Below are 27,322 nucleotides of genomic sequence, written 5' to 3'. Positions count from 1 at the left end.
CTCCTTAAGCAGGGAATTCCAGGATGAGCTAGAATTCCAAAATCACTCATTGGTGATGTAAATGCTGTTAATAGAAAAGCGTGGTGCCAAAGCCAAATAAGTTGGGTTATGGAGCAATGGTAGAAAGTTATTTGGGCTTGAAAATATGGTGGGGGTTCAGTGATAACTTGGGCAGCCATATCATGGTATTCCATGGGCCCCATGGTTACTCTGCAAGGCCACATTTCTCCCAAATATTGTGTGACCATTTTGGTTGATCAGGTTCATCCCATGGTACAGTGTTTGTTCTCCAAGTGTTCCACGGTAACAGGGCTCCTGCTCGCATAGTTTGTATAGTCCAGGACTGATTTTGTGAGTATGAGGATGAATTGTTAAATCTCTCTTGCCAACCGCAGTCACCAGATCTCAATATTATTGAGCCTTTGTCTTCAGCTTTGGAATGAAAGGTGTGTGATCTCTATCAGCCTCCATCTTCTTTACCGGAACTTGCCACTATTTTTCAGGAAGAATAGCTTAAGATTCCCTTGAAAACCATGCAGGAGTTGTATTTATTCATTCTAAGATGACTGGAAGCTGAACGTCAAGGGGTTTCCTACACTGTATTAGGGATGGAAATGTGTTGCATTGGTGGTATTTCCACATGGTTGTCAACACCTGTACATTTGAGTCCACTAATGAACAGACATGCAGTATATGTAGTATGTACTGACGACATTCTGCAGCTAATTAATAGTCTCAGAAATAAAAACTAAACAGGATTAGATGAAATTTTTCCATTTCTATTGAAGAAATGCAAAAATGAGCTAGTGAAACCATTAGTTCATATAATAAGCTGTGTTACTGAAGACAGTAAATTCCTTGACAAGTTGAAACTGACTGTTCTCAAACCCTCACACAAAAAACAAAAATAAAGCATGTTCCAAATTACAGACTCATTCTCCTAAACTCAACATTAACATACTGACTGAGAAAATAATGTTGAAAAGCAGCTTGGAATATTACAAAACTACTGACATTTTAGGTATCTTCCAGCATGGTTTCAGAAGAGCACTAAATCTGCAGCAGTACAGTTTGTCCATTATGTGCTTCAAAAAATAAAATAAGAGTTCGAAACAGCAATAGTATTCCTCGAGTTTTCCAAAGTGTTCAACGAGTACATTATTCTGCATGGTAATCAAAAATTGCGGTGAGTGGTGTCACTGGCAAACTCGTGCATTTACTAGAAATGTATTTAAGTCAGGCATCTGTGAACAGAAAGAGGAGATGATAAAGAATAAGTTTTGGTTTTGGATTATTATGTCTTTCTTTGACTTACAGGATAGTACTTTCATGGCAGGACCTGACAAAGTAATATGAAAAGAATTTTCATACTGTAGAAGAGAGTCTTGAGGATTATAGTGAAAATGAAACAAGACACATATTGCTAAAGCCTATTTACTAGTTTTAATATGATTATAGTTTGTGCCATACATATGTTGCAAACCATTATGCTAGTAAAAGAAGACAGTAAGGTCACAAATAGTGACATACAAATTCACAACCATGACACGAGGCATAAAACAGGCTTAAATATGGTTAAGAGAAGATTAACTTTACCAACAAAAAGCCAGTTTATCAAAGGAGCTGTTTTTCATAATTTGCTACAAAATGATCTCAAAATGTTGACAGAAGATACTTTTAAGAAGTGGCTTAAGTTATGGGCAATGGCTTATCCATACATGTCTGTATAACTTGGATATATCATGAAAATAATGCAAGCAACAATCCTTTTCATTATGGAATTAATTATTGTTGTACTGTGTGAATTATTGAAGTGTAGAATGTCTCAAAAAAGCCCTTCTGTGTGCATGTTGTTGACATTGCCACTGCATGTAAAATTATGTGTTATGATCAGAAAAATAAGTTTAGTATTCAGATGTAAAGGACCAGCAGTCAGTTGCAAAAATCTAATTTACTGTTGATACACATGTAGACTATAACATAGTCATCATCGGTGCATTATCAAAAGAGTCACACTGGTACCAACATTTCAGAGTATAAAACTGTGAAAAATGTTGTGTTGTTTGTCACAAGTTTATACTCTGACATGTTGGTACCTGTGTGACGGTAACACACCAATGATGACTGTGTTAGTGTTGAAATGTAGATCTGCAATAAATTATGGAATTTGCAACTGACTAATGTCCTTGAAATTTGAATATTTGACGATTGCTATGCACAGAGGCACAGTGGATTTGAATTTAATTAAAATTTAGTATTATTTAGCGGTCAGCAATGTCGAAAGCCTTGGACAAGTATAAGAATGTCTGTAACGTACGTGTCTTTCTCAAGAACCTAAAGTGTAATGCATCAGTGGTAACATTTGCATTCAGGTTGACTGTGAATAAAATTCCTGACTTAAAGTGTTTTCTGTTTTCTATAATCTGCATGTCACACTTTTTTTTTTTAAGTAAAGTAATACTTTTCGCTTGACACTAAGGAGTTTTGCCCGTTTTATAACATTAGATTTTTTATTCGATTAAAATATTAATCTTGTCAAGTTTTGCAGTGAACCTTTGACAATCTTTCTTTGCTGTATTCAACAATGGTTTTTTATTAATGCAGTCATTAGTTACAAATGCCATTTGCACAGTTACAGTTTATGGGTATGTCTTCTCATAGAGCAGCATTGGTGCCACTCAAGTTGCCTAGTGTTTCAATACTCCTGCAGATTTCCAATTTTCTTTTCTGTATGAAAGACACACACATTACTTCAGTGATTTGTAGTTCCAAATGGTGCTGAATTTAATTTGCAAATTCCATGTAAATTTCACATAAACTTAATTTACAGTATGTTGTACCTACTGACACATAAACCAGACCTACATATAGAGGCTGTCTTCCACATTCTAATGTTATTACGCCTTGCTGCAAGTGAAAGCTATTTTCGTGATTGATTTGATTTTGCCTGTTTTTATTTTTTGTCTCAGTTTGCTCACAACTTCCAGTGTCACAATTTGCTAATAATGTAGACAACATTTCAGTTCTCATGTGTTCTTTGTTGTAGGGTAGAGAATCTAATCCAGATTCTCCAGCACATGGAAAGGAAGATGCTGTGGGAAGCAGACAGGCAGCAGAAGGCTTACTCTGCCCATCATGCATGGAAGCATTTACATCAGTGGAAGCCTTGAGGAGCCATTATGAAAGTACCCATGGTACTGTGTCCTGTTTTATATTATCTGATCCATCAAAATGAACAGTTCAATTTGTGTGCATGTAACATATGTAAAATTCATAAAACAGTGTTTTGTTTGAATAGTTGCTGTCCTAATGTAGAGTTCAGCAGTTTGCTGCTTTGTACTCAACAATGTCAAAGATTATATGAAATGTAAATTGATTACTAGAGCCAGCATCACAATAATTGATTAAATAGAATCAAAACTGCTGTTGTGGTTTGGCTATCTTGTAAGATTGGTTGATGACAGGTGGCCAAAATGAATTTAGAAATGAACTCCCTGAGGTGAAGGAAGATAGGATGCCCAACAAGAACATGAAAGGAAGTACAGTTGCAACAGGCTCAGGAACTTGAGGAAGGAGACTGGCTGAATAGCAAGATGTGTAGAATGTGTAACAGGAGCCAGCAGCAACTAAGAAAACACTTGTAATATGATGATGAGGATAGATAGTGTATTAATGAAGAATGACAATAATAGATGGCCCCAGCAGCTGGAGACTGTGTGTGTGTGTGTGTGTGTGTGTGTGTGTGTGTGTGTGTGTGTGTGTGAGAGAGAGAGAGAGAGAGAGAGAGAGAGAGAGAGAGAGAGAGAGAGAGAGAGAGTAGTAGTAGTAGTAGTAGTAGTAGTAGTAGCAATCTGTCCTTTTCATATTGTTATTATTCCATAGTGGACTTTCCATTGTTTAGTAATAACCAACTGAAATAAAGAAAGAATCCAGAATTTTTGGAATTAATGTTGCTTGTTTAATGAAACAGAAGGAAAGCTGAACTTGGCATGTCAAAAGATGGACAAAATACTCTTAACACAGGGTAAAGGAACCCTAACATAGATAGACTGGAAAGAAAGAACATAAAATGCCAGTTGTGAACTGATCAAAGAGGATAGATGCACAGTCGGAGAGTACCAAGATTGTGCTAGGTGAATTTATAAAAATTGTAAATAGGTGTCACCTGTGATAGTTGCGATCATAAAAATTAGGAAGCTGAATAATGGGCAGACATGAAGAATAGTTCTAGGATGTGGCCCATAGACAGGTCACAAAAAAGGAGAGGACTAATAATAATAAAATTACTTTGTCTGAAGTAGTAGCTGGAGAAGAAAAGACAGTCCACCAGTTAGTCCTGAAGCCAATTGTATAGAACGAAGAGAAACAAGAGAAGGGTGTAAACAGTGAAAGAATGAGAGACTACATTCTAGTTCACAGATAAAATCAAACAATGGAAAGTCTAGGTTGGAATATTATGAAAAGGATAGATCGCTACTTACTGTAAAGAGGACACATTGATTTGCAGACAGGCACAATGAAAAGGTTGTTGCACACTGAGCTTTTGGCCTGAGTCTTCAGAGAGGAAACACACATAACAGGCACACATTCACTCATGCAAGCAGACTTTATGCGCACGGTCTCTGGCTGGAGCAGACAGAGACAGTGATTGTGTGTTTGATGTGTGCTTGCTCGAGTGAATGTCTGTGTGTGTCTCCTTTCTGAAGGCTTTGGCCGATAGCTGAATGTGTAACTGTCTTTTTGTTGTGCCTGTCAGCAACTAGTTCACAGATAGCCTGTGAACATGCAGGACACTTAAACTTGAGCTTTGTGACAATATATGAGTAGTTATCTACAGAAAAAAGTGCTAAACTAGTTTGTGGAACTCCTACACAAAATAAAAAATGCATGTTAAAGGAAGCCTTTTGACCTGAATTTCACACACTTTAAGTTTACAGCCAAACTACTACTACTCTGCCTGTTCCAAATGAAAGCTGTACAGTGTTCTATGCAGTTGTCGTTGAAGCATTATCAAAGCCCAAATAATTTTTTTCTGTCTTGTGTTTACTGATTGTATTTTGCAATATATTTTTAATGATGATGTTCTGGTATGACAGTGTCAGAATACTAACAATGTAGGAAAAGATGGTTTGCCACTTACTTTAAAGATAGCATGTTAACTTGCAGATAGGCACAATTAAAAAGACACACATAAGCTTTTGGCCACATCCTTCGTCAGAACAAGAAAGAGAAACAAATATCATTCACTCACACAAGCAAGCACACCTCACATACACATGACCGCCAACTCTGGCAGCTCGGACGAGAATGCCAGTCATAAGGTCATTATCAGATGGGACTTCTTGCAGGCATCACAAGCAGTCATAGACTGTGGAAGATCGGAGCTTCAGATTCGTGTAGCTATTCAACAAGCACTTATAACAAAGACTGTGCTGAACTGTTGTATGCCATTGAAGACATTATTATCCTGCCACCATCAGTGAGATGAGTTCCAGTTATCAGTCAAGATGCTCATTAAATTGTGAAATATTCATTGATTGCAGAAAGCTACTGAGGCTCACAAAAGAAATTGAGCTGTCGGTGACAATAATATGCATTGTAGGTGGTCAAAGAGAACTTTTGATCACTAACTGTCACAAGCAGTCATGTATATATGTGTACGAGATGTGCGAGAAAAGTAATGAGACATATTTTTTATCTACCAAAGTTTTTATTTTTTTCAAACAATATCGTCCCATTTAAAGTAGTTCCCTTTGGTAGGTATACACCTGTGGAGTCATCCCAGTCTATGTAGCAGTGCTGAAAGGCTTCAACTGGTAGGGCAGTTAACAAGTTGGTCACATTCTTTCAAATGCTTTCCAGAGTCCCAAACCAATGTCCTTTTACAACATTTTTCAGTTTTGGGAAAAGAAAATTTGTCACAAAAACTCAGATCAGGTAAATAAGGGGGCTATGGAACAACGGGAGTGCCTTTTGGTGTCAAGTGATGATGGAAGTGGCCGTGTGACATGTGGCGTTGTCATGATGCAGTGTCCACTTGGCTATAATGACTGGTTTCAGTTGGTCCGCCTTTTTGCTAAGCCTTTCAGGGAAATCTTTGAAAACATTTGATCGACAGTGTGTCCCAGGGGAACAGTCTCAAAAGAGCACACACATGTTCAATGTTTTCAGTGACGAAAATGTACATTTTTGAAGTTGTAGGTCACTCTGACTGAGAGTAATCTTCACTTCCAGAAGTGATTTGTGCCAGTGAGAAACTTGTGCTCTTGATAAGGCATGTTTCCCATAGGCCTATTTCAACTTTTCAATGGGCACACGAACATATTTACCAAGTTTAACACAAAACTTGACGACATAACTTTGCTCTAAATCCCATTGTTCCATTTTGTAACGCACAACAAAAAAACATTTTTGTAACGCACAACCAAAAAACATTTTTGTAACGCGCAACAAAAACACATTTTTGTAACGCACAACAAAAACACATTTTTGTAACGCACAACAGAAACACATTTTTGTAACGCACAACAGAAACACATTTTTGTAACGCACAACAAAAACACATTTTTGTAACGCACAACAAAAACACATTTTTGTAACGCACAACAAAAATACAACTTCATTGATGGCATTCTCAAAAATCGGTGATAGCTATATGAGGCTGAAATTTGGCCTGAGCATCTGGAAGGGGTGAGCACACCAGTGTACACAAGTAGAAAAACATGGTGTTGCCATATCGCTTGCATTGCTGTTGGTCTCATTACTTTCCTCACACACCTCATATGTGAAGACAGCTGAATTGGCCCAGGAAGGTGAGCCTTGTGTCAGTGACAAAAAAAAAAAAAAATCATACTCCGTTACCACTACATGCATTGCAGGGGGGGAAGCTGTTACCGAACTGTATATGGGATCTTGCGATTAAGGAGCAACATTAGTGAATAATAATTCTACATCAATTTTTTTATATTTTAAGATATGGGATAGGGGAAAAAACAGCTCAAGTGGCCCATGTTAAAGCACTATATCAACACTGGGGACCATCCACCAATTAGCCAGCACTTTTGTAGGGTGAGTCACTAACTATTGTCACCAAGAATAACTCCGAAAGTATGTTAGGAGCTGAAAAGTGTGTGGTGGTGGTGGTGGTGGTGGTGGTGGTGGTGGTGGTGGGGTGTCCCATTCTCCGAGGAGCGTGGGGGATGATACAGGAGACCCGCACTGCCATACTAGGCAAGATCCTAGCGGAGGTGGTTTGCCATTGCCTTCCTCCAACTGTAATGGGGATGGATGATGATGATGCTGATGGACAAAAGTTGCATGGGACAACAGGGGCCATATGACACTGGTTTTTTGTTGCTAGATGGGGTCGCTTCAGAGATATCAAGATCAACTTTGTTTTTTAAATGGGATGCTGTAGTTTGGTCCTTATTTTCTGATAGTGACTATTGAGATGAATCCAGTGATGTGCAACGGCAAGGTCTTTGAAGGTCAACAAAAGTCACAAAGGTGGCATGAACATCCGTTTACAGAAGGTGTTCAAAGTGATTACCATTGGTATCAGTGCATTGCTGCAGTCTTCTTATCATGGACTGAGTGGTATTCCTTATCATATCAGCACTTATCAAAACACATGCTCTGACAATTCTCTCTTGCATATCTTCAGGTGTAGTTGGAACGTCTTTATAAACTGTGTCTTTTACGAATCCCCACAAGAAAAAATCTAGAGGCATCAAGTCTGGTGAACGAGCCAGCCACGACACGTCTGCTCCGCATCCAAACCAATTGTTTTGGAATTTTATCTGCAACTCAGTTCTAGTCATCAGCAAAAAATGTGCTGGACAATCATCGTGTTGATACCACATTCTGGTCCTAGTTCCTAAAGGTACTTCTTCCAATAACAGATCTAATGTTTCTTGCAGGAATGTGGTGTACTTCCTACCATTAAGATTTCCTTCGATGAAATAGTGGCCTATAATTCTGCCCTCCAGAATCCGACATCATACATATATACATACATACATCATCCATCATCATACATACATTCACACTTTGGTGTGCAACTTGTCACAGCCAACATGGATTTTCAGTTGCCCAATAATGCATGTTATGCAAGTTAACATTTCTGTGGTTCGTGAATGTAGCCTCGTCAGTAAATAAAATCAAATTAATAAATGAGCCATTCTTTTGAATCTGAAGTTGAGCCCATTGACAGAATTCAATGCAATGCATACAATCTGTACCAGTTAATTCTTGGTGGAGACTGATATGGTAAGGATGATACTTATGGCAATGCAGAACACAAACAACGCTACTCTGGCTCATGTCAGATTCCTTTGCAATTTGGTGCAAACTAACACAAGGGTCTTGAACCACAGTGGCAAGAGTACAAATTTCTGTTTCCTCATTAGTAACTTTCTTTTGCCGCATATGTTTCCTATGCGTTAAAGATCAAGTTGTTCTCATTTTATCCTACACACATTTAAATGTATGACGTGTAGGATGAGTATGTTGAGGATATCTTTCAGCGTATAAGTCTCTAGCTCTCACTGAATTTCGTTGGCATTATCCATAAATGAGAAGCATATCGACTTGTTCTTCAAAGGAATGCATCATTCACTTTTGTTTGATTCAGTGATACTAGTCTTACCATTCCTATTAGTGTTGTGTTGCGAAACTGTGGAATGGTATTTACATGTCAGTGACATGTTAGATGGGTGCACTGTATTCAGCAAATATTTACTATTTGCATGGTATACAAGAGAAAATTGTCAGAGCATGTGCTTAGATACATTCTGAAGTGATAAGGAATACCATTCAGTCCATAAGATGATTGCAGCACTGCATTGATACCAATGGTCATCACTTCAAACACCTTCTGTAAATGGATGTTCATGCCACCTCTTTGACCTTCAAAGACCTTACTGTTACACATCATTGGACTTGTCTAGATAGCTGCTATCGGAAAATAAGCACCAAACTATAGCATCCCATTTAGAAAAAACAAAGTTGACCTTCATATCTCTGACGTGACCCCACCTAGCAACAAAAAACGCAACGTCATATTATGGCCCCCGTGGTCCCATGCACCTTTTGTCCCACAAACTTTTCAGCTATTGTCATACTTTCAGAGTTATTCTAGGTGGCAATAGTTAGTGACTCACCCTGTATAGTGTGTCCCATCTGAACAACGAATAATCCAGAAGTGTAGAAAATGTTGCAAGGTAGAATCATTGAACCTTCAGAAAGTCTTTAGACCTCTCTTGTGCTCCTTGGGAAGAAGAAGAATGGCACATGTAGTGTTTCTTTCTCAACTATCATTGATTGAACAAAATCATGCAGAAAGATATCTTTATTATAGAACATAAACTGATTTGCGAAAATTGCTGTAATAACCTTTAATAACCTTTATTGTCGATAACCAGTTTTGGTCATCAGTGTTAGCATCTTCAGATCTTGACAGACAGTTTATTGCATATTTCTTAAAATAGCAATAACAGGACTACTGCCATTTTAAGAAATGTGCAATAACTTGTCTGTCGAGATCTGAAGAGGATAACACTGATTACCGGAACTGGGTATAGAGAATAAAGGTTATTATTAGTGATCTTGACAAAGATCACCTCTTGCAGCTCAAACTGAGTAAGCTAAATGATCTCTATCCCTTGCCGCATATTGATGGCACCCTAGTCAGCGTAAAAAGAGCAAAGTATTTTTGAACTATGGACATGCAGAAAGGCTACTGGAAGTTTGAGGTTGACAAGGCTGACAGGGAAAAGACTGCCTACATAATTAATGTTATGCCATTTGAGCTGTGTGATGCTTCAGCTGCTCTTGAACGTATGGAGGACCACCTCTTTGACATCTTAAGTGGATGACATGTCTTTGCTGTCTGAAAATGTCAGTTTTTTGAAGTCATTTGAACAACCTCTAAGCTGACTGACAACTGTGTTTCACTGTGTTCAGACTACAGGTCTGCACCTCAATCTGAGAAAGTGCCTCTTCATTGCCTGAGAAATAAAAAACATTGGTATCTAGCTAATGGCAGTGGAGTCTATCCTGACCCAGAGAAAATAACAAGTAGTCACAGATTTTCAGACTCCTTGGCACGTTCATGCTCGTACAGTGGGTAATTTCTAAAGGTCTTTTGTGTAAACCCCTGCAAGAACTACTGCAGGGAGGCGCCAAATTTTGCTGGATCGATGTGCAGGAAAGATCTTTCTTTGTCCTTAAGGAGGCACTAGCTTCTTCTCCACACCTGGCACTGTATGACGGGAATGCCGAGACAAGGCTTCACACTGATGCAAGCAGTGTCGAGATAGGTGCAGTTCTTGTGCAGAATTAGGAAGATGCTGAAAAGATGATAACTTGTGCTTCCGGATTACTCTCAAAGTCCGAGATGAACTACTCCACAACCTAGAAAGAGTGGCTTATTGTTGTTTGGGCCATCGACAAGTTCTGCCCATATTTATTTGGCAAACAATTCACCATTGTGATAGACCACTGTCCTCTGTGCTGGCTAACTAGCCTGAAGGATCTGGTGGGTGAACTGGTGAGATGGGCTCTGAGGCTTTAGGAATATGACATCACAATGGTATATGAACTCAAGTGCAAACACAAGGATGCCAACTGCCTCTCAAGGAATTCTTTGGGGAACACAGCAGCGTAGTGGAATCTCAAGTCATCACTACATTTAATGACATTGCTGCTGAACAGAGGGAAGATCCACCATTGCTGAAAGCCATAGAAGCCTTGGAGGAGGAGACACTGACGAAAGGAGGGTTCCAATTAATAAATGGAACATAATATAACAGGACATTTGATCAGATGGAGCCGAAATGGTTGTCATCATTCCAACTATCCTGAAGTTTTTCCAGACGCTCCAACATCTGGTGACCTGGGATTCATGAAGACTCTACACAGAATCAGAAGCAGGTATCACTGGCCAGGCCCCTTCCAATCCAGTAGGTAATAAGTGAGCCATCATAAGGAATGCCGGTGATGGAAGCATGTCCCGTAGTTACCTGCAAGACGTCTGGTACCAATACTACCTACAGCAGCGCCGTTCCGCCAAATTGGAATCGACCTGTAGGGGGGGTTCCTGAAGTTGACAAACAGGAATTGTTGGATAACAGTCTGCACTGCCTCACACCCAACACTGTCACCAAAGCTATGCCAATTAAAGAAGCTATAATAACTGCAAGGTTCCTACTAGAAGACATCATTTAGAAGAAAAGAGCAAGCCTGTGTGGTGATCCCTGATTGTGTAAAGGTTTTCCAGTCAAGACTAGTGTCAGAGGTAATTTCATGTTGCAACATCACCCCCAGGATGGTAACTTCCTACTGCACACCGATGAATGGCCACACAGGATGCTTTAATAAAACACTAGCAAATATGCTCTTCATGTGTGTTGATGTCAAACACAGAGACTGAGATACAGTATGGCCTGTTGTGACATTTGCATACAACACAGTGAAGAAAGACACTACAGGCTTCATACTGTTGTTTCTGTTCCACTGTCACAAGGCCGAAACAACAATGGATACTCCGTCACATTTCAGCCGGACAATACCTAAGCACCTCATCACCAGGACCAAAGTAGCAAGGCAACTGGCTCACATATGGACCCTGGATGCCTAGGAGAAATACTGAGAGCTTTATAGTGCAAAGCACTGGCCAGTGAAATACAGCCCAGGGGACTTGGTAAGGATTTTCAAGTCCTTGCAGGAAGTAGGACTATAGGAAAGATTACTAAAGTGATACTTTTGTTTTGAGGCTGTATTGTATCCTTAGTCATTTGTCAGATGTCAAGTATAAAGACAAGGATGATGATCCTTCATCATTAAGACAAAAGTTCAGAGACACTTTCTGTGTTCTCTGTATAACACTGTACTATATTTCTCAGCACAGATCGATGGGGTGTTCAAGGGACTGAAGATTCATTTTATGACCACAAAGCTTCAGTGGGAGAGTATACCTTCTATACTCATTGTCATGATCGCTCAATGACAACTTGCAGAATGTGGGATCTGCCAGTGCTACCATACAGAAGACCATCTCACTGTAGTAGGCCTCAGTAAGAATTTCTGAAAGAGCGGGTCACTATTTTTATCCAGTAGAAGGAAAGAGCCTGCTGCAAACTGCTGTGCATGCATTGTGACGTAGTGGTTAGCGTCACTAGCTGGCGTGCTGTGGGTCACCAGTCCGAAACCCAACCGCCAGCTATTATTTGTTATTTAGCATTTCTGCAAGGTTCTCAAAATAGTTTGCGCTTTTAATTTTTATAAATTTTGGAATATTCAATGTTTGTGTAAACAGCAGACTACACTGTCCAGGAGTTCAGTTCTTTTCTAGTTGTACATTGGTGTTCATAATAAACAAGCCTATCTGCACTAAGTGTTGTCTTTCATTGATGACCCTGCTTTCAGATTTGGGCTTAAGTATGAGATTGATTAGTTAGTCTGTTCATGGCTCTAGGAACCCATCTAGTTGGTTTATCACCAAAGGTAGCAAGTTTCATGTGTTCCAATGATTACGCTGCACATCTGGAAACATTACGTAAAAAGTGAAAAGAAATGTTTTTATTATTATACTTAGTTTGAAGACATATCATAATTTTGGCTGCAAAGCTTATTCATATGCAAATACTTTCTGAAATAGTATTTTTGGTAGTTATAGGACACTAACTTCTGTTTTGTTGATGAAGGCAATCCAGGACTATGAACAAAATAGTTTTCAGACTCCACGGGTAAAGCAAAAAGCAGCATTTCCCTCACACCAGGATATATAGCTGAATTTATGAATAATTTCTATCATATGACTAATACTTTCATAATTCTGGTCAGCTGTTGGACATTTATTTCCTGCTACTTTTTACTTTTGGCAGTTTACTTTCTCACCAAATTTTAGGAATGTGTTCTGTAGGTAACATGTCACATACCTGAACTACCGATAAACGTAAAATTTAAGACAGACTGAGCAAACAGCTTTCACATAAGACAACAGTTCTCCATAGCTCCTCCCCCCATCAATATGTGTTGTGCATTTGATCATGTGGGATGGAATGTGATACTGGTAGGTGTTATAATCCACCGCATACCATGCTGTGGTTTGTGCGAGTATGAACGTAGATCCAGATGAATAAAAAAAAGGTGGCAAACAGTACCCTCAGATATACAGCATCTTTTAGGTTTGGCAATATAAATGTAAATGAAATTATATAATGTTGAGCTATCCCTTGTAATAAGTATTGACATTTTAGCAAGATTATCATAATTAATTGAGATTTTAAATTTACTGAAGACTATATGATCTGTCCTTCTTCTCTTATTAGCTGAATTACTGGATACCACAGTACAGCCGAATGATACACGCTTTGAGACACTACATGAAGAAATTGGAGAAAAGTGTAGCAGACAGGTATTTTCAAAATATATATCTTAAGATAGCTGAATAATGTTTAGCATATGGCATGCTACTAATAAAGTTCAGTAAATATCATCAGTATCAAGTGGGTCACCATTCTTTTTTTATATTTTAGTGGCTATGAATAATATTTTTTCAACAATTTTGGATTTCAGTAATTCACTTTCATTGCGAATCTCTTTTAATGCTTTTGAATTTGAGTGTGGTTAAAGAAGAACAAGTCATTCACTAGATATGAAGAAGAAATATCTTTATGTTATCATAAAGTTATAGCTTTACATCAAAGTTAGCCATTTTTTTCCACTTTGTGTAAGCTACTTTTATGGCAAACGTTCCTTATCAAAAACAGTGTTTTCCCATACGATTATATAACCATTTAGATACTATCTCATATGTTACTGTTCAAAATAACATTGTCATCACTTGTAATTTCATAATATTCACTCGTTGTAACTGAAGGTAATTTATTTATTTAGTACTGAAATATAAATATTATTACAGTAATATACATAAATGACCTTGTGGATAACATCGGAAGTTCACTGAGGCTTTTAGTGGGTGATGCTGTGGTATATCAAGAGGTTGGACCAATGGAAAATTGTACTGAAATGCAGGAGGATCTGCAGTGAATTGATGCATGGTGCAGGGAATGGCAATTGAATCTCAATGTAGACAAGTGTAATGTGCTGCGAATACATAGAAAGAAAGATCCTTTATCATTTAGCTACAATATAGCGGGTCAGCAACTGGAAGCAGTTAATTCCATAAATTATCTGGGAGTGCGCATTAGGAGTGATTTAAAATGGAATGATCATATAAAGTTGATTGTCGGTAAAGCAGATGCCAGACTGAGATTCATTGGAAGAATCCTAAGGAAATGCAATCTGAAAACAAAGGAAGTAGGTTACAGTACACTTGTTCGCCCACTGCTTGAATACTACTCACCAGTGTGTGATCCGTACCAGATAGGGTTGATAGAAGAGAGAGAGTAGATTCAATGGAGAGCAGCACGCTTCATTACAGGATCATTTAGTAATCACGAAAGCGTTACAGAGATGATAGATAAACTCCAGTGGAAGATCCTGCAGGAGAGACGCTCAGTAGCTCGGTACGGGCTTTTGTTAAAGTTTCGAGAACATACCTTCACCTTAGAGTCAAGCAGTATATTGCTCCCTCGTACATATATCTCGCAAAGAGACCATGAGGATAAAATCAGAGAGATTAGAGCCCACACAGAATCATAATGACAATCCTACTTTCCACAAACAATACGAGACTGGAATAGAAGGGAGAACCGATAGAGGTTCTCAAGGTACCCTCCACCACACACCGTCAGGTGGCTTGCGGAGTATGGATGTAGATGTAGAATTGCTCATTGAACCATTATCATCAGTGTATACCTAATTCTCTTTCCTCCTATCTCCCCTCCCGCCCAATCCTCCCTGCCTCTTACTTCACTAACATTTTCCATTTCTCTTCTTTCCATCCAATCTTTTTCCTTTCCCCTTCCAACCCCCCAATAATGGCCTGTGCCCAATACAATATGGCTCATTGCTGAGAAGAAGCCACTTACTGAAATTGTGCCATGTTACCCACGTAGATGCTGCAGCTCGCCTGTGGCTCAGCGACAAGCAAGCTACTGAAACCAGACCCTGCAGCACCCAACATTATGTGACATTTGCAGAACCCACACCACATGCTTCAGTTTGTATAAACACTGCTCATCTAGCCAGTCTGATCATCAAATCAGAAAGTCAATTCAGTGGCTGCTGTAGTGTGAATTTCTACCGTGATGCTGCCACTGTGTGACCATCATTCTGGCAGGCCTGATGCCAGGAGGTCGAGCCAGAGCCTACATAAGCCAAGGGTCAAACTGAGGCCCTCCAAGCCACCAGACCACTGGGCCTCTGGTAATCCATTGAGGACAGTCTGACAGCAGCCTGACATGAAGTTCTTGAGTAATGAAAATTGAAACCGACAGCTGTATTGTAATTCAGACGTAATTTATTCAAAACATGCTACCATTTTCAATGCAAAAAAGTGTCATCTTGAGGCCCCTGTATCTGGAAACACCACCTACACCCAGCCCTTACCCCACATACACCCAGCCCTTACCCCACCTACACCCAGCCCTTACCCCACCTACACCCAGCCCTTACCCCACCTACACCCAGCCCTTACCCCACCTACACCCAGCCCTTACCCCACCTACACCCAGCCCTTACCCCACCTACACCCAGCCCTTCCCCCACCTACACCAACCCCTTCCCCCACCCCTTCCCCCACCTACACCAACCCCTTCCCCCACCCCTTCCCCAATCCACCCCCTTCCCCACCTACATCCCCCCACCCCTTCCCCCATCCACCCCTTCCCCCACCTACAACCTCCCCCACCCCTTAACCCATTCACCCCCCCACCTACAACCTCCCACACCCCTTCCCCCACCTACACCCTCCCCCACCTACACCCTCCCCCACCTACACCCTCCCCCACCTACACCCTCCCCCACCTACACCCTCGCCCACCTACACCCTCGCCCACCTACACCCTCGCCCACCTACACCCTCGCCCACCTACACCCTCGCCCACCTACACCCTCGCCCACCTACACGCTCCCCCACCTACACCTACAACCTCCCCCACCTACACCTACAACCTCCCCCACCCCTTCCCCCATCCACCCCCCCACCTACAAACTCCCACACCCCTTCCCCCATCTACACCCTCCCCCATCCACACCCTCCCCCATCTACACCCTCCCCCATCCACACCCTCCCCCATCCACACCCTCCCCCATCCACACCCTCCCCCATCCACACCCTCCCCCATCCACACCCTCGCCCACCCACACCCTCGCCCACCCACACCCTCGCCCACCCACACCCTCGCCCACCCACACCCTCGCCCACCCACACCCTCGCCCACCCACACCCTCGCCCACCCACACCCTCGCCCACCCACACCGTCGCCCACCCACACCCTCGCCCACCTACACCCTCGCCCACCCCTTCCCCCACCTACACACACCCCCACACCTTCCCCCATTCGCCCCCTCCCCCACCTACACCCTCCCCCACCCCTTCCCCCATCTGCCCCCTCCCCTGCCTCTTCCCCTTCCCCCATACACCCGCCCCCTCCCCTGCCTCTTACCCTTCCCCCATACACCCGCCCCCTCCTTTGCCTCTTACCCTTCCCCCATACACCCGCCCCCTCCTTTGCCTCTTACCCTTACCCTTATCCCATCCACCCACTTCCCCTCCCACTTATACATCCCCTCCCCCACCCTCCACTCCCCCTCCCCCTCCCCCTTCCCCTCCCCCGTCCCCTCCCCCATACCCTACCCGGTCCCCCCTTTTCCCCTCCCATTCCTCTTCCCCTCCTATTCCCCTTCCCATTCCCCTTCCCCTTCCTCTCCCCCTTCCTCTCCCCCTTCCCCTCACACTTCCCGTCACCTTCCCTGTCACCCTCCTCCTCCCTCTCATGCCAGCCTCCCCCTTATCCCTACCACTCACAGATTGTTTCTCTCATCAGGTGCCATTGCTGTACACAGTCTAGCCTCAACAGCCAGAGATAGTGGTTATGTGTGTGAGTGTGAGTTGTATTTGTGGGAAAGTGTTTTTTTTTCTGCTTTAGATGGCCTTTTGGCAGAAAGCTTAAATGTATGGCATTGTTTTCATTGTGCTTGCTGTGACTCAATTTCTCCTGTGTATGGTGAGTAGCAATCTATCCATTTCATAATATTGTCCTTATTCCAGCCTCCATTTTCCATGGTTTGTTCTTACATTAATTAACCAGAAATGACTTTGTTTCCAATTTCTGGGACTATTTTTCTTTATGTCCACCCTAATAGCTGAGTGGTCAGTGTGGCAGTCTGTTACGCCAAGGGGCCCGGGTTCGATTCCGGGCTGAGTCAGAGATTTTATCCACTCAGGGACTGGTAGTTGTGTTGTCCTCATTATCATTTTATCAATCATCAGTGGAAGGCAATGGGAAACTACCATTGGAATTACTTCCCTAGACGCTTATGCTGTTCTCTCTCTGGCAAGGCTTCCCCCATTACAAGATCTACCGTAAGGCAGAACACAATGTAGTTTTTCTTTTTGCTCAGCATCTGACATGTCTCAATTATCTTGTCTGTTTTGTGTGTGTGTGTGCTGTTAATATTCTTGTTTTAGTAACAAGAGGTACATAAGGTTTTGAATGAAGTTGGTGATAGTTTTAGTTGTTGTGGTTTTCAATGTGGAGAGAGGTTTGGTGCCACACTCCAGACTACTGTGATGTGCAAGCCTCTTCATCTCCAAATAATTAATGCAGTTACACATTTATTATAATATCTTGAACAAAAAATTTTGTTTAGTACTTACATATAACATATTTGTCAGCCAACCGTCTTCATATAATTTTCCATTTTCAATCATTTTGGGCAATTCACTTTGGCCTTTCACAGTGCCTGAAATCATTGTGACATCACCATGATTAAAAGTGTTTATTGATACCAATTTACAATGCCTGTTTTTAATGATGTTTTGGCTTTACAGTTACCTTTGGCTTCACTTTGAGTAGTGCAGAGTGCACCATTGTTTCCAAGTATTAATTCACTCTGTTAGATTAGATACTTTCATTGAAACATAAGGTATTTGTTTTGTTATGAGATGTTTTCTTAGTTATACACCGAACTTCATTTTAGATTACCTTGTAACTAATATTATTTTAATGCCACTGATCATATTCTTGTTTGGTATGGTATTCTGGAGTAATATCTAAAGAGTATAGCACCCATGGTCTAGAGGTAGCATCTTTGGTTCATAATCAAAACATCTTTGGTCCTGGGTTCGAATCCTGCCACTGCTTAAATTTTGATTAATAATCAGCATTGGCGGCCAAAGACTTATGGCGTAAGAAGTCACATTCATTCTGCCAATGGCCTTGTCAAAGAGGGCAGAGGAGCAGACAGAAGTTCAGGGCACTCTCTTGTCCTAGGGGTAGAAAACTGCCCCTAAAGGCATAAGAATCAGCAATGATCAACAACATGAGGATGCAGAAGACAATGGAAACCACTGCATTAAATACACGTAACATGTATCCACAGGACATGTGGCCTGTAATTGAAGAAGTGTCATGATCCCTCCATTGGCTAAAGATTCCGGAATAGTCACCATTAGGATCTCTGGGAGGGTACTGCCAAGGGGGAGGTTATCATGAGAAAAATATTGAATAATCAACAAATAATGAATGGAAGGATAATGTTCTAAGGGTCAGGGTGTGGTATGTCAGTAGCTTGAACATGGTAGGAAAACTAGAAAATGTGAAAATGGAAATGCAAAGGTTCAATCTAGATATAGTAGGGGTCAGTGAAGTGAAGTGAAGTGAAGTGAAGTGAAGTGAAGTGAAGTGAAGTGAAGTGAAGTGAAGTGAAGTGAAGTGAAGTGAAGTGAAGTGAAAAGAAGACAAGGATTTCTGGTCAGATGAGTATAGGGTAATATCAACAGCAGCAGAAAATGGCGTAACAGTAGTAGGATTCGTTATGAATAGGAAGGTTGAGCAAAGAGTGTGTTTCTGTGAACAGTTCAGTGACAGGATTGTTCTCATCAAAATTGACAGTAAACCAACACCGACAACGATAGTTCAGGTATACATGCTGACGTCACAAGCTGAATACGAAGAAATACAGAAAGCGTATGAAGATATTGAAAGGGTAATACAGTATGTACAGGGGGATGAAAATCTAATAGTCATGGGGGACTGGAATGCAATTGTAGGGAAAAGAGTAGAAGAAAAGGTTACAGGAGAATACGGGCTTGGGACAAGGAATGAGGGTGGAGAAAGACTAAGAGTTCTTTAACAAGTTTCAGCTAGTAATAGCGAATACTCTGTTCAAGAATCACAAGAGGAGGAGGTATACTTGGAAAAGGCTGGGTGATATGGGAAGATTTCAGTTAGATTACATCATGGTCAGACAGAGGTTCTGAAATCAGATATTGGATAGTAAGACATACCCAGGAGCAGATATAGACTCAGATCACAATATAGTAGTGCTGAAGAGTAGGCTGAGGTTTAAGACATCACTCAGGAAGAATCAATATGCAAAGAAGTGGGATATGGAAGTACTAAGGAATGATGAAATATGCTTTAAGTTCTCTAAGGCTATAGATACAGCAATAAGGAATAGCTCAGTAGGCATTATAGCTGAAGAGGAATGGACATCTCTAAAAAGGGGCATCACAGAAGTTGGGAAAGAAAACATAGGTAGAAAGAAGGTAACTGCGAAGAAACCATGGATAACAGAAGAAATACTTCAGTTGATTGATGAAAGGCGGAAGTACAAAAATGTTCCAGGAAACTCAGGAATACAGAAATACAAGTCAGTGAGAAATGAAATAAATAGGAAATGCAGGGAAGCTAAGCTGCAGGAAAAATGTGAAGACATCGAAAAAAAAAAAATTATAATTGGAAGGACAGACTCAGCATACAGGAAAGTCAAAACAATCTTCAGTGACGTTAAAAGCAAGGGTGGTAACATTAAGAGTGCAACGGGAATTCCACTGTTAAATGCAGAGGTGAGAGCGAGTAGGTGGAAAGAATACATTGAATGAAAGTCTCTATGAGGGGGAAGATTTGTCTGATGTGATAGAAGAAGTCTATGAATATCAAATATCGGCCATAATTTGAGAAAGAAATTTCTGTGAATGTACGTCTGGAGTACAGTGAAACATGGACTGTGGGAAAACCAGAGCAGAAGAGAACTGAAGCATTTGAGATGTGGTGCTACAAACGAATGTTGAAAATTAGGTGGACTGATAAGGTAAGGAATGAGGAGGTTCTACACAGAATCGGAGAGGAAAGGAATGTGTGGAAAACACTGATAAGGAGAAGGGACAGGATGATAGGACATATGTTAAGAGATGAGGGAATGACTTCCATGGTACTAGAGGGAGCTGTAGAGGGCAAAAACAGTAGAGGAAGACAGAGATTGGAATACATCCAGCAAATAATTGAGGATGTAGGTTGCAAGTGCTGCTCCGAGATGAAGAGGTTAGCACAGGATAGGAATTTGTGGCGGGCTGCATCAAGCCCGTTAGACTGGGGGGGGGGGGGGGGGGGGGCTTAAGCTTTCTTTTGCTGTTTAGCATTATTCCTTTATGTGCCTAAATTGTTGGGAAATAGTAGTTAAAAATTAAAGTTTGGGTGCTGAAGAACAATTGTGATGTAATAAAATATTACAGACAGGCTTTTATCACTTGTGTAAAGAGTTGAAGCCCACGATAATAATTATTTGAACGGAACTAATTTTCCAAAACACTAAATTAAGTCACTATGTCAGATTGAAAGAAATAGTTAATAAGTTTTATTTTTACTCAGTTATATCCTGAAGTCCAATATTAACAGGTAATAGATTATGAAACAACTAGTTGTATTAAATTACCAGATGTGAGTGAATATTTTCAAAGAGAGTATGTAGTGTGTTTGCAGTAGTGTGAAATTTCAGCTCAATGGGGGTAGTGTCATTGTGACAAAAGTGTAAGACTTTTATTCTGTGCTTTGGGAAATGTAATCTATAAGAAACAGGATGCAAAATAGGCTTAGCTTATGGTATGCTATTATTTTTACAGTGTCTATTTCTTTTGTGTTGGTTACACACAATTTTGTATCAAACATGCTGTTTATTGTGATAAATGTTATTCTTAATTTTTGTTGCTACTGCTTCTCATAAGTATTACTTATTTGCTGAAAACAGGAAAGAGGAAGAACTAAACTTGCCACTAAAAATGATTTCACAATAAAAAGCAAAACATATTCCATACAAAAATCACTGTTTATTTGTTACAAAAATAAGGGATATTCCAAAGATAATGTTATGTCATTATCGCCAGTGAAGAAATTGATAGGGTGTAGATCAAATACAGCAACACTCAGTAGTTCACTGTAGTCAAACAAAGACTGAGACTGATTACTACAATTAATGTCGTGTGTGTGTTTTAAGCAGTATCTTATATCTAGGTATCAGAACTTCTGTATGTGTTCTATAAGTTAAGTCGTAAATGTTTCTTTTAAGTGTTTTGATGGTTCTCTAAGTGGAATACTGAATTTCAGGATGGCGTTCAAGTTCTCAGAAGTAACAGTGATGCTGACCAGGATATAGGTAAGCATTGGGCATTGCATGTGGCCGTTAATAAACCATAAAGCATGTACTAATCATTATTCAAGTTGGAAATGTGTAAAGCCATGAGTCTTGCCTGAAACACACTTTTGTAGTAGTGTTGGCACATACTTTAGTAGTCACTGTTGGTTGACATCTTATTTGGTGTTTCAATAATGGGAATTCTTGGATGAAAAGAATAACCAAAAATGAGAAATAGCTACAGGCAAGTGATAGCTGATTGACGTGTGGTTCATAGAAACTCGTAAGAGCACAGAATTATTACAAGCATTAGAGCCCTGCTGGTGCATACCTGTACACTCAGACATGCGTGGCACGGGTGCACGTGGGTGAGTGTATACCACAGGTATTTTCTGTGACTTGTCTAGAGTAAATTGACACATGTGGTGCAGGTGGCCCACGAACAGTGTGTGTGAGGAGGGAGGCAACAGGCATGTGGCCTTGTCATGCCGGTAAGGCTTTATCACAACGTATCGGCACTAATAGGACTGGCAAGTGAACAAATACGTTCAGAATTAGAATTTCTTTTTAACTGTCAATTTTCCATTTTTTCTATGGAGGAGCTGTCTGCTGTATACCTGAGATTCACGAATTGTTACCACATTGTAATGAAATTTAAATTGATAATCAAATATTGAATAATATTGAAGGCCATTGTTTCAGCTATAGAACGTTATATTTGTGTGAAAGAATAGCTGATGAAATAATGCTCCCTTTGAGTTAGCTGCTAAAATTTTGGCGATACTGAGACATATTTTGAACAGAACAAATTAAAAAGATTTATGTTGAGGAGTGTAACAACAGACTTTAATTGTCATCCGTGTTTGTAATTAGCAACAAAACTTAAATCCAGCTTCACTAGCTTTCATAACTCAATCCAGCACTCATTACAGCCGATAATATGTACAGAAAGAGAAAGGAAGCGTAAGGTGTAGTGATGAAAAGGGATGAGTACCATTTGAATAAATTTCGACCTGGATAATTATTTGAATAAGTAGATCATTTAACCAGATTTATTCACCAATAAATTATCTGTGACATAAATAATGAATAACGTGTAATGTCATCATATTTTCTTTGTTTACTTTTTGTAGTATTTTTTTCCTTGGCTCAGTGCAGTTTCTGCTTGATAAATAACTTATTAATGATTAGTGTAGAGATGTGTCTTTGTGGCTCAGTGGCTTAAATTCAAAACTACAAAACTAAGGCCATAGGGGCCTATCCCTGGTTGGCCCTAAGATTTCCTCTGTTACTTATCGCTTTTTCCACCTATAACAATGGAAGTAATTACAAGTCAAGTTGCACCGTATTCTGCAGTACATGTAGAACCACCTCTCATTGGCTCTGTAAGTCTATTTGGTTTTGTGAAGAAGTCTAAGAGCACATGAGTGTGCACAGTAATGCACTGCAGTGCTGGAACAAACCTTCGAGTAGAGCACAGCTTTACTTGATTTGTAACATAGTCAGCAAATCACAGCTGCCCAGTGTGCAGGCTGCAATGTAACGTCATCATTTTATTGGCTGTTGCAGCCTGGCTATTGCAGATGAGCTGCTGAGTGTGTTACAGCCTTATTACAGTACCAACTTGGCCCCGTTCAACTGTGTCTGCGCCTGCCAGTACGTCTCCACCTCCCATTGCTAACATGTGCAAGAACTATGTAAGCCACCAATGATGAGAACACGGCCAACAAAAACTCATTATCTTCAACACCTTTCTTAGACTGCTAAGACTATCAGATATACATGTCTACTTGGTATAATTAATCAATTCATTCGTGTTTGTAGTACTACAAAATGAGTGAACTCTGAGCAAGCTTGCCATTAGAACATGGAATAGTTTTTCGATCCGACAGGCATCTACTCAATTATAGGCTTTGAGATTCAAAAATATAGAGACACTGGGTTTAGGTCCATAAAGGTTCATAAAATTGCAGCACACTTGCAGCTTTTGTGTAATTAAAGTTCCAGAAGACAATTGAAAGACGATTCATGTCTTTCTAAACCAAAGCAATTATTGCAGCAGTGTGTTATCCGTGATTTAGAAACAAGTACCACATTTCACCCGTATTGCTGATTGCTGTTTGTGGCCAAGGGTGCCTTTCAACAACATACAGAGACACAACAGCCAAAGAAATATCAAAGAAAATCGGTCATGAGTTTTGAGTGATATCATGGCATAAACATGAGATTTTATTTGGAATGTGATTTGACAAGTGAAGTTAGTCGAATCACAACAGCAGGAAGGATTATTTCTCAGTTTTTGCTGACGAAGATTCTGAGTTAGAAGACATATATCGTTATCGTGATTATTGGTGTGCATTAAATGTGTAGAACGTATTTTCTTTAGTGCCACAATGGCAAATCTCCAAAAATCGAAAAAAGTTTATGATGTGATGTTGGAAAAAAGTTATTTTTAGTTGAAAACTAATTTAAAAGAAATAAAAAGTATGTTTGTTTAATAAATTACAAAGCACAGAAGCAATAAATCGCACTCGATTTCAAATTTATGTACTTTCCTTAACACATTTTATTCACGGATGACAAATAAATGTTTTTATTTGTGTAAGTGAATAATGTTTCAAATATTATTTGTTATTCATGAATAATGAATAATAATAATAATTTATATCTGTTTTTGTTATTTGTCATGCACATAAATTTCACCCAAGTTCAGTGGAAAGTAAATCGCATCGCACATGCACACACTGCAGACTTTCAGTCCATGTGAGAATGAGTGCAGGTGCATGAAATCCGTGTGGCTGCAAACAAGCAGCTGGTGTACATCCACTCATGTGGCTGTAATAGCATCAGTAATCTTTGGCAACTTTCACCAGTGTTAGTGTAGCGTATTTGTGCTCTCATTTGCACATTGCAGGCACTTGTGGGCCACAGGCCACATGCTTGCAGGGTTCTAGTATACGAAAGATCTTTTGTGCAGGTTGTCTTCAGGAGAATGAACCATGTAGTGCAGGTTTATGGGTCATGATATTGTGTATTTGGTGTGGGTGGCTGAACACTACATTGGGTAATGAGGATTGTTCTTTTGGGTATGTTGTTCCTTGCCTTAGGTCATGTTGAGAGGTAATCAAAGTATTGATGAAGGATGTGGTTGACATTTTCAAGGATGGGGTGATAAGTGTATGATTGAGCATTGACTGTTTCTAGTGGCGGTGGCTGTGTTGGTGTAGCAGGAAGAGATGTGAAAAGAAATATTTTTCCATGTATTGTTGGTGGCTGGTGAATTTGATATGAACACAGGTTTTTGTGGTGCCATCTGTGAGACAGAAATTAAGGTAGTTCCTTGAGAAAGACAATGTGAAGTGAATTTGAGAGTAAATATTGAAGTTTTGGAGGAAAAGAGTGTCGGTTAGATCGTCAGCGAGAGCAGCACCGCTAGTTCCTGCTACTAATAAGGCTAGTACAACGTTCGCTTGTTACATATTTTTACGAGCTTCAAACAGGAGTGACTTATTTTCAGTTATCTGGGTAGTTACTAGTTTATTTTTGTAATTTCTTGCATGTTCGAGTGCTTACTAGGCCCAACCTTTTATTTTAATAACAGTGTAGCGTACAGTATCGCCCTTGTTATCGATACTTGTATCGACCCTTGTATCGTACAGGCTTTTGTTTGGTTATAACAGCTCAGTGTCAGTTTGACCGTCAGCAAGGGCACCACCGCTAGTTCCTGCTACTAATAAGGCAAGTACATCGTTCACTTCTTACATATTTTTACAAGCTTCAAACAGAAGCGACTGCAGTAATGGATAGGAACTGTGATTGTTGTGTACATATGTGCGCTGAGTTTGCGACCCTTCACCACAGCTCCAGGCTGCTTTGGCTTCCATCACACAGCTTGAGGCTGCTGACGGCAAGGGATGTCACTGTGGGGGATCGAATGCGGGGATGTGAGGGACGTTGAGCACGTCCCAGGTGTCCCCCATTCGGTCCACTGCTGTGGCTGCCCCAGGTACTGCCTGCACTGAGGTTGACCCCTCACCTGTGGTCAAGTGGGAGATCATTCCAAAGTCTGGCAGGCAGCGAAAAACTTTTCGAGGGCCGACTGTAGGGCTTCGCTGGTTTATTTGATGAACAGGTTTCGGGCATTATCTGTGGCTGACGATGTCTCTGAGCCAGATGCAGTCATCCACCCTGTGCCAGAGGAAGCTTCGTGGCCCGCAAGATCTGGGCATTCACAGAGGTTGGGTTTGCTGGTTGTTGGGATCTCCAACGTTAGGCGCGTAATGGGTCCCCTTAGAAAATGGCTGCCAAGGAGGGGAGGGAAGCCAGTGTGCACTCCGTGTGCATACCAGGGGGAGTCGTTCTGGATGTGGAAAGGGTGCTTCTGGATGCCATGAAGAGTACAGGGTGCAGCCAACTGCAGGTGGTGGCTCATGTTGGTACCAATGACGTGTGTCACTTTGGATCAGAAGAGTTTGTCTGGTTTCGGGCGGCTAGCTGAAGTGGTGAAGACTGCCAGTCTTGCTTCCGAGATTAAGGCAGAGCTCACCATCTGCAGCATCATCAATAGAACTGACTGTGGTCATTTGGTGCAGAGCCAAGTGGAGGTTCTGACTCAGAGGCTCAGGCGGTTCTGTGACCGTGTAGGCTGCAGATTCCTCGACTTGCGCCATCGGGTGGTGGGTTTCTGGTTCCACTTAATAGATCAGGAGTCCACTACACACAGGAGGCGGCTACATGGGTGGCAGGGGCGGTGTGAAAGGGACTGTGCAGTTTTTTAGGTTGGGGGGTCTCAGGGAACCACAGGAGGGGCGTCCGTCAGAAAGTGGACAGGTAAAACACAGTAAGGTAGCTGTAGAAAAAATTGGTACTGTAGTTGTAAATTGTCGTAGCTGTGTTGGGAAAGAACCAGAGCTCCAAGCCCTAATAGAAAGCACTGAAGCTCAAATAGTTGTAGGTACAGAGAGCTGGCTAAAGCCGGAAATAAGTTCAGCCAAAACTTTTTCATATGATCCAACAGTGTTAAGAAAGGATAGATTAAATACAGTTGGTGGTGGAGTATTTATTGCTGTCAGAGGTAGTTTGTCTTGTAGTGAAATTGAAGTAGATAGTTCATGTGAAATAGTATGTATTGGTAGAGGTTATACCAGACAATTGGTGTAAACTATTAATTGGGTCATTTTACGGACCCTGCCACTCAGAAGATATAGTTGCTGAACAGTTCAAATAAAACTTGAGTCTCATTTCAAATGAGTACCCCACTCATACAATTATAGTCGGTGGTGACTAATCTACCCTCGATATGCTGGAAAAATTAAACGTTCAAAGTTGGTGGCAGGCATAAAACGTCATCCGAAATCGTACTGAATGCCTTCTCAGAAAATTATTTTGAACAATTAGTTCATGAGCACACTCAAATGGTTGTGAGAGCATACTTGACCTTTTAGCAACAAATAATCCTGGACAAATAGTGAGTATTGTGGCGAATACAGGGATTAGTGACCACAAGGCAGTTGCTGCTAGGCTGAATACCGTAACACCTACAAACATCAAAAAGAAACGCAAAGTATAGCTATTTAAAAAAGCTGATAAAAATGCTCTTAACGCCTTTTTAAGAGACAATCTTCACTCATTCCGATCTGATCATGTAAGTGTAGAAAAGTTGTGGAATGTTTTCAAAGAGATAGTATCAACAGCAATTGAAAGATATATACCATATAAATTAATAAGTGATGGTACTGATCCCCCATGGTACACAAAACGGGTCAGATCATTGTTTCAA

The 27,322-nt window shown here is 40.7% G+C and overlaps 1 protein-coding gene across 1 annotated transcript in view; it reads left to right on the top strand.

Annotated features, from left to right (window-relative positions):
- The window catches only part of LOC126297537 (early endosome antigen 1-like), a 182,740-nt gene that overhangs the window by 31,417 nt on the left and 124,001 nt on the right, over positions 1-27,322 (top strand). Inside the window, exons 2-4 of the mRNA XM_049988450.1 lie at positions 3,047-3,194; positions 13,332-13,417; positions 21,516-21,564. Of these exons, the coding sequence (XP_049844407.1) occupies positions 3,047-3,194; positions 13,332-13,417; positions 21,516-21,564 (283 nt within the window). The remainder of the gene's footprint in view (positions 1-3,046; positions 3,195-13,331; positions 13,418-21,515; positions 21,565-27,322) is intronic.

The sequence above is a fragment of the Schistocerca gregaria genome, chromosome X (genome assembly GCF_023897955.1).
Source record: "Schistocerca gregaria isolate iqSchGreg1 chromosome X, iqSchGreg1.2, whole genome shotgun sequence".
Lineage (NCBI taxonomy): Eukaryota > Metazoa > Arthropoda > Insecta > Orthoptera > Acrididae > Schistocerca > Schistocerca gregaria.
The sequence above is the reverse complement of the archived record's forward strand: the minus strand, read 5'-3'. Positions and strand labels throughout refer to the sequence as shown.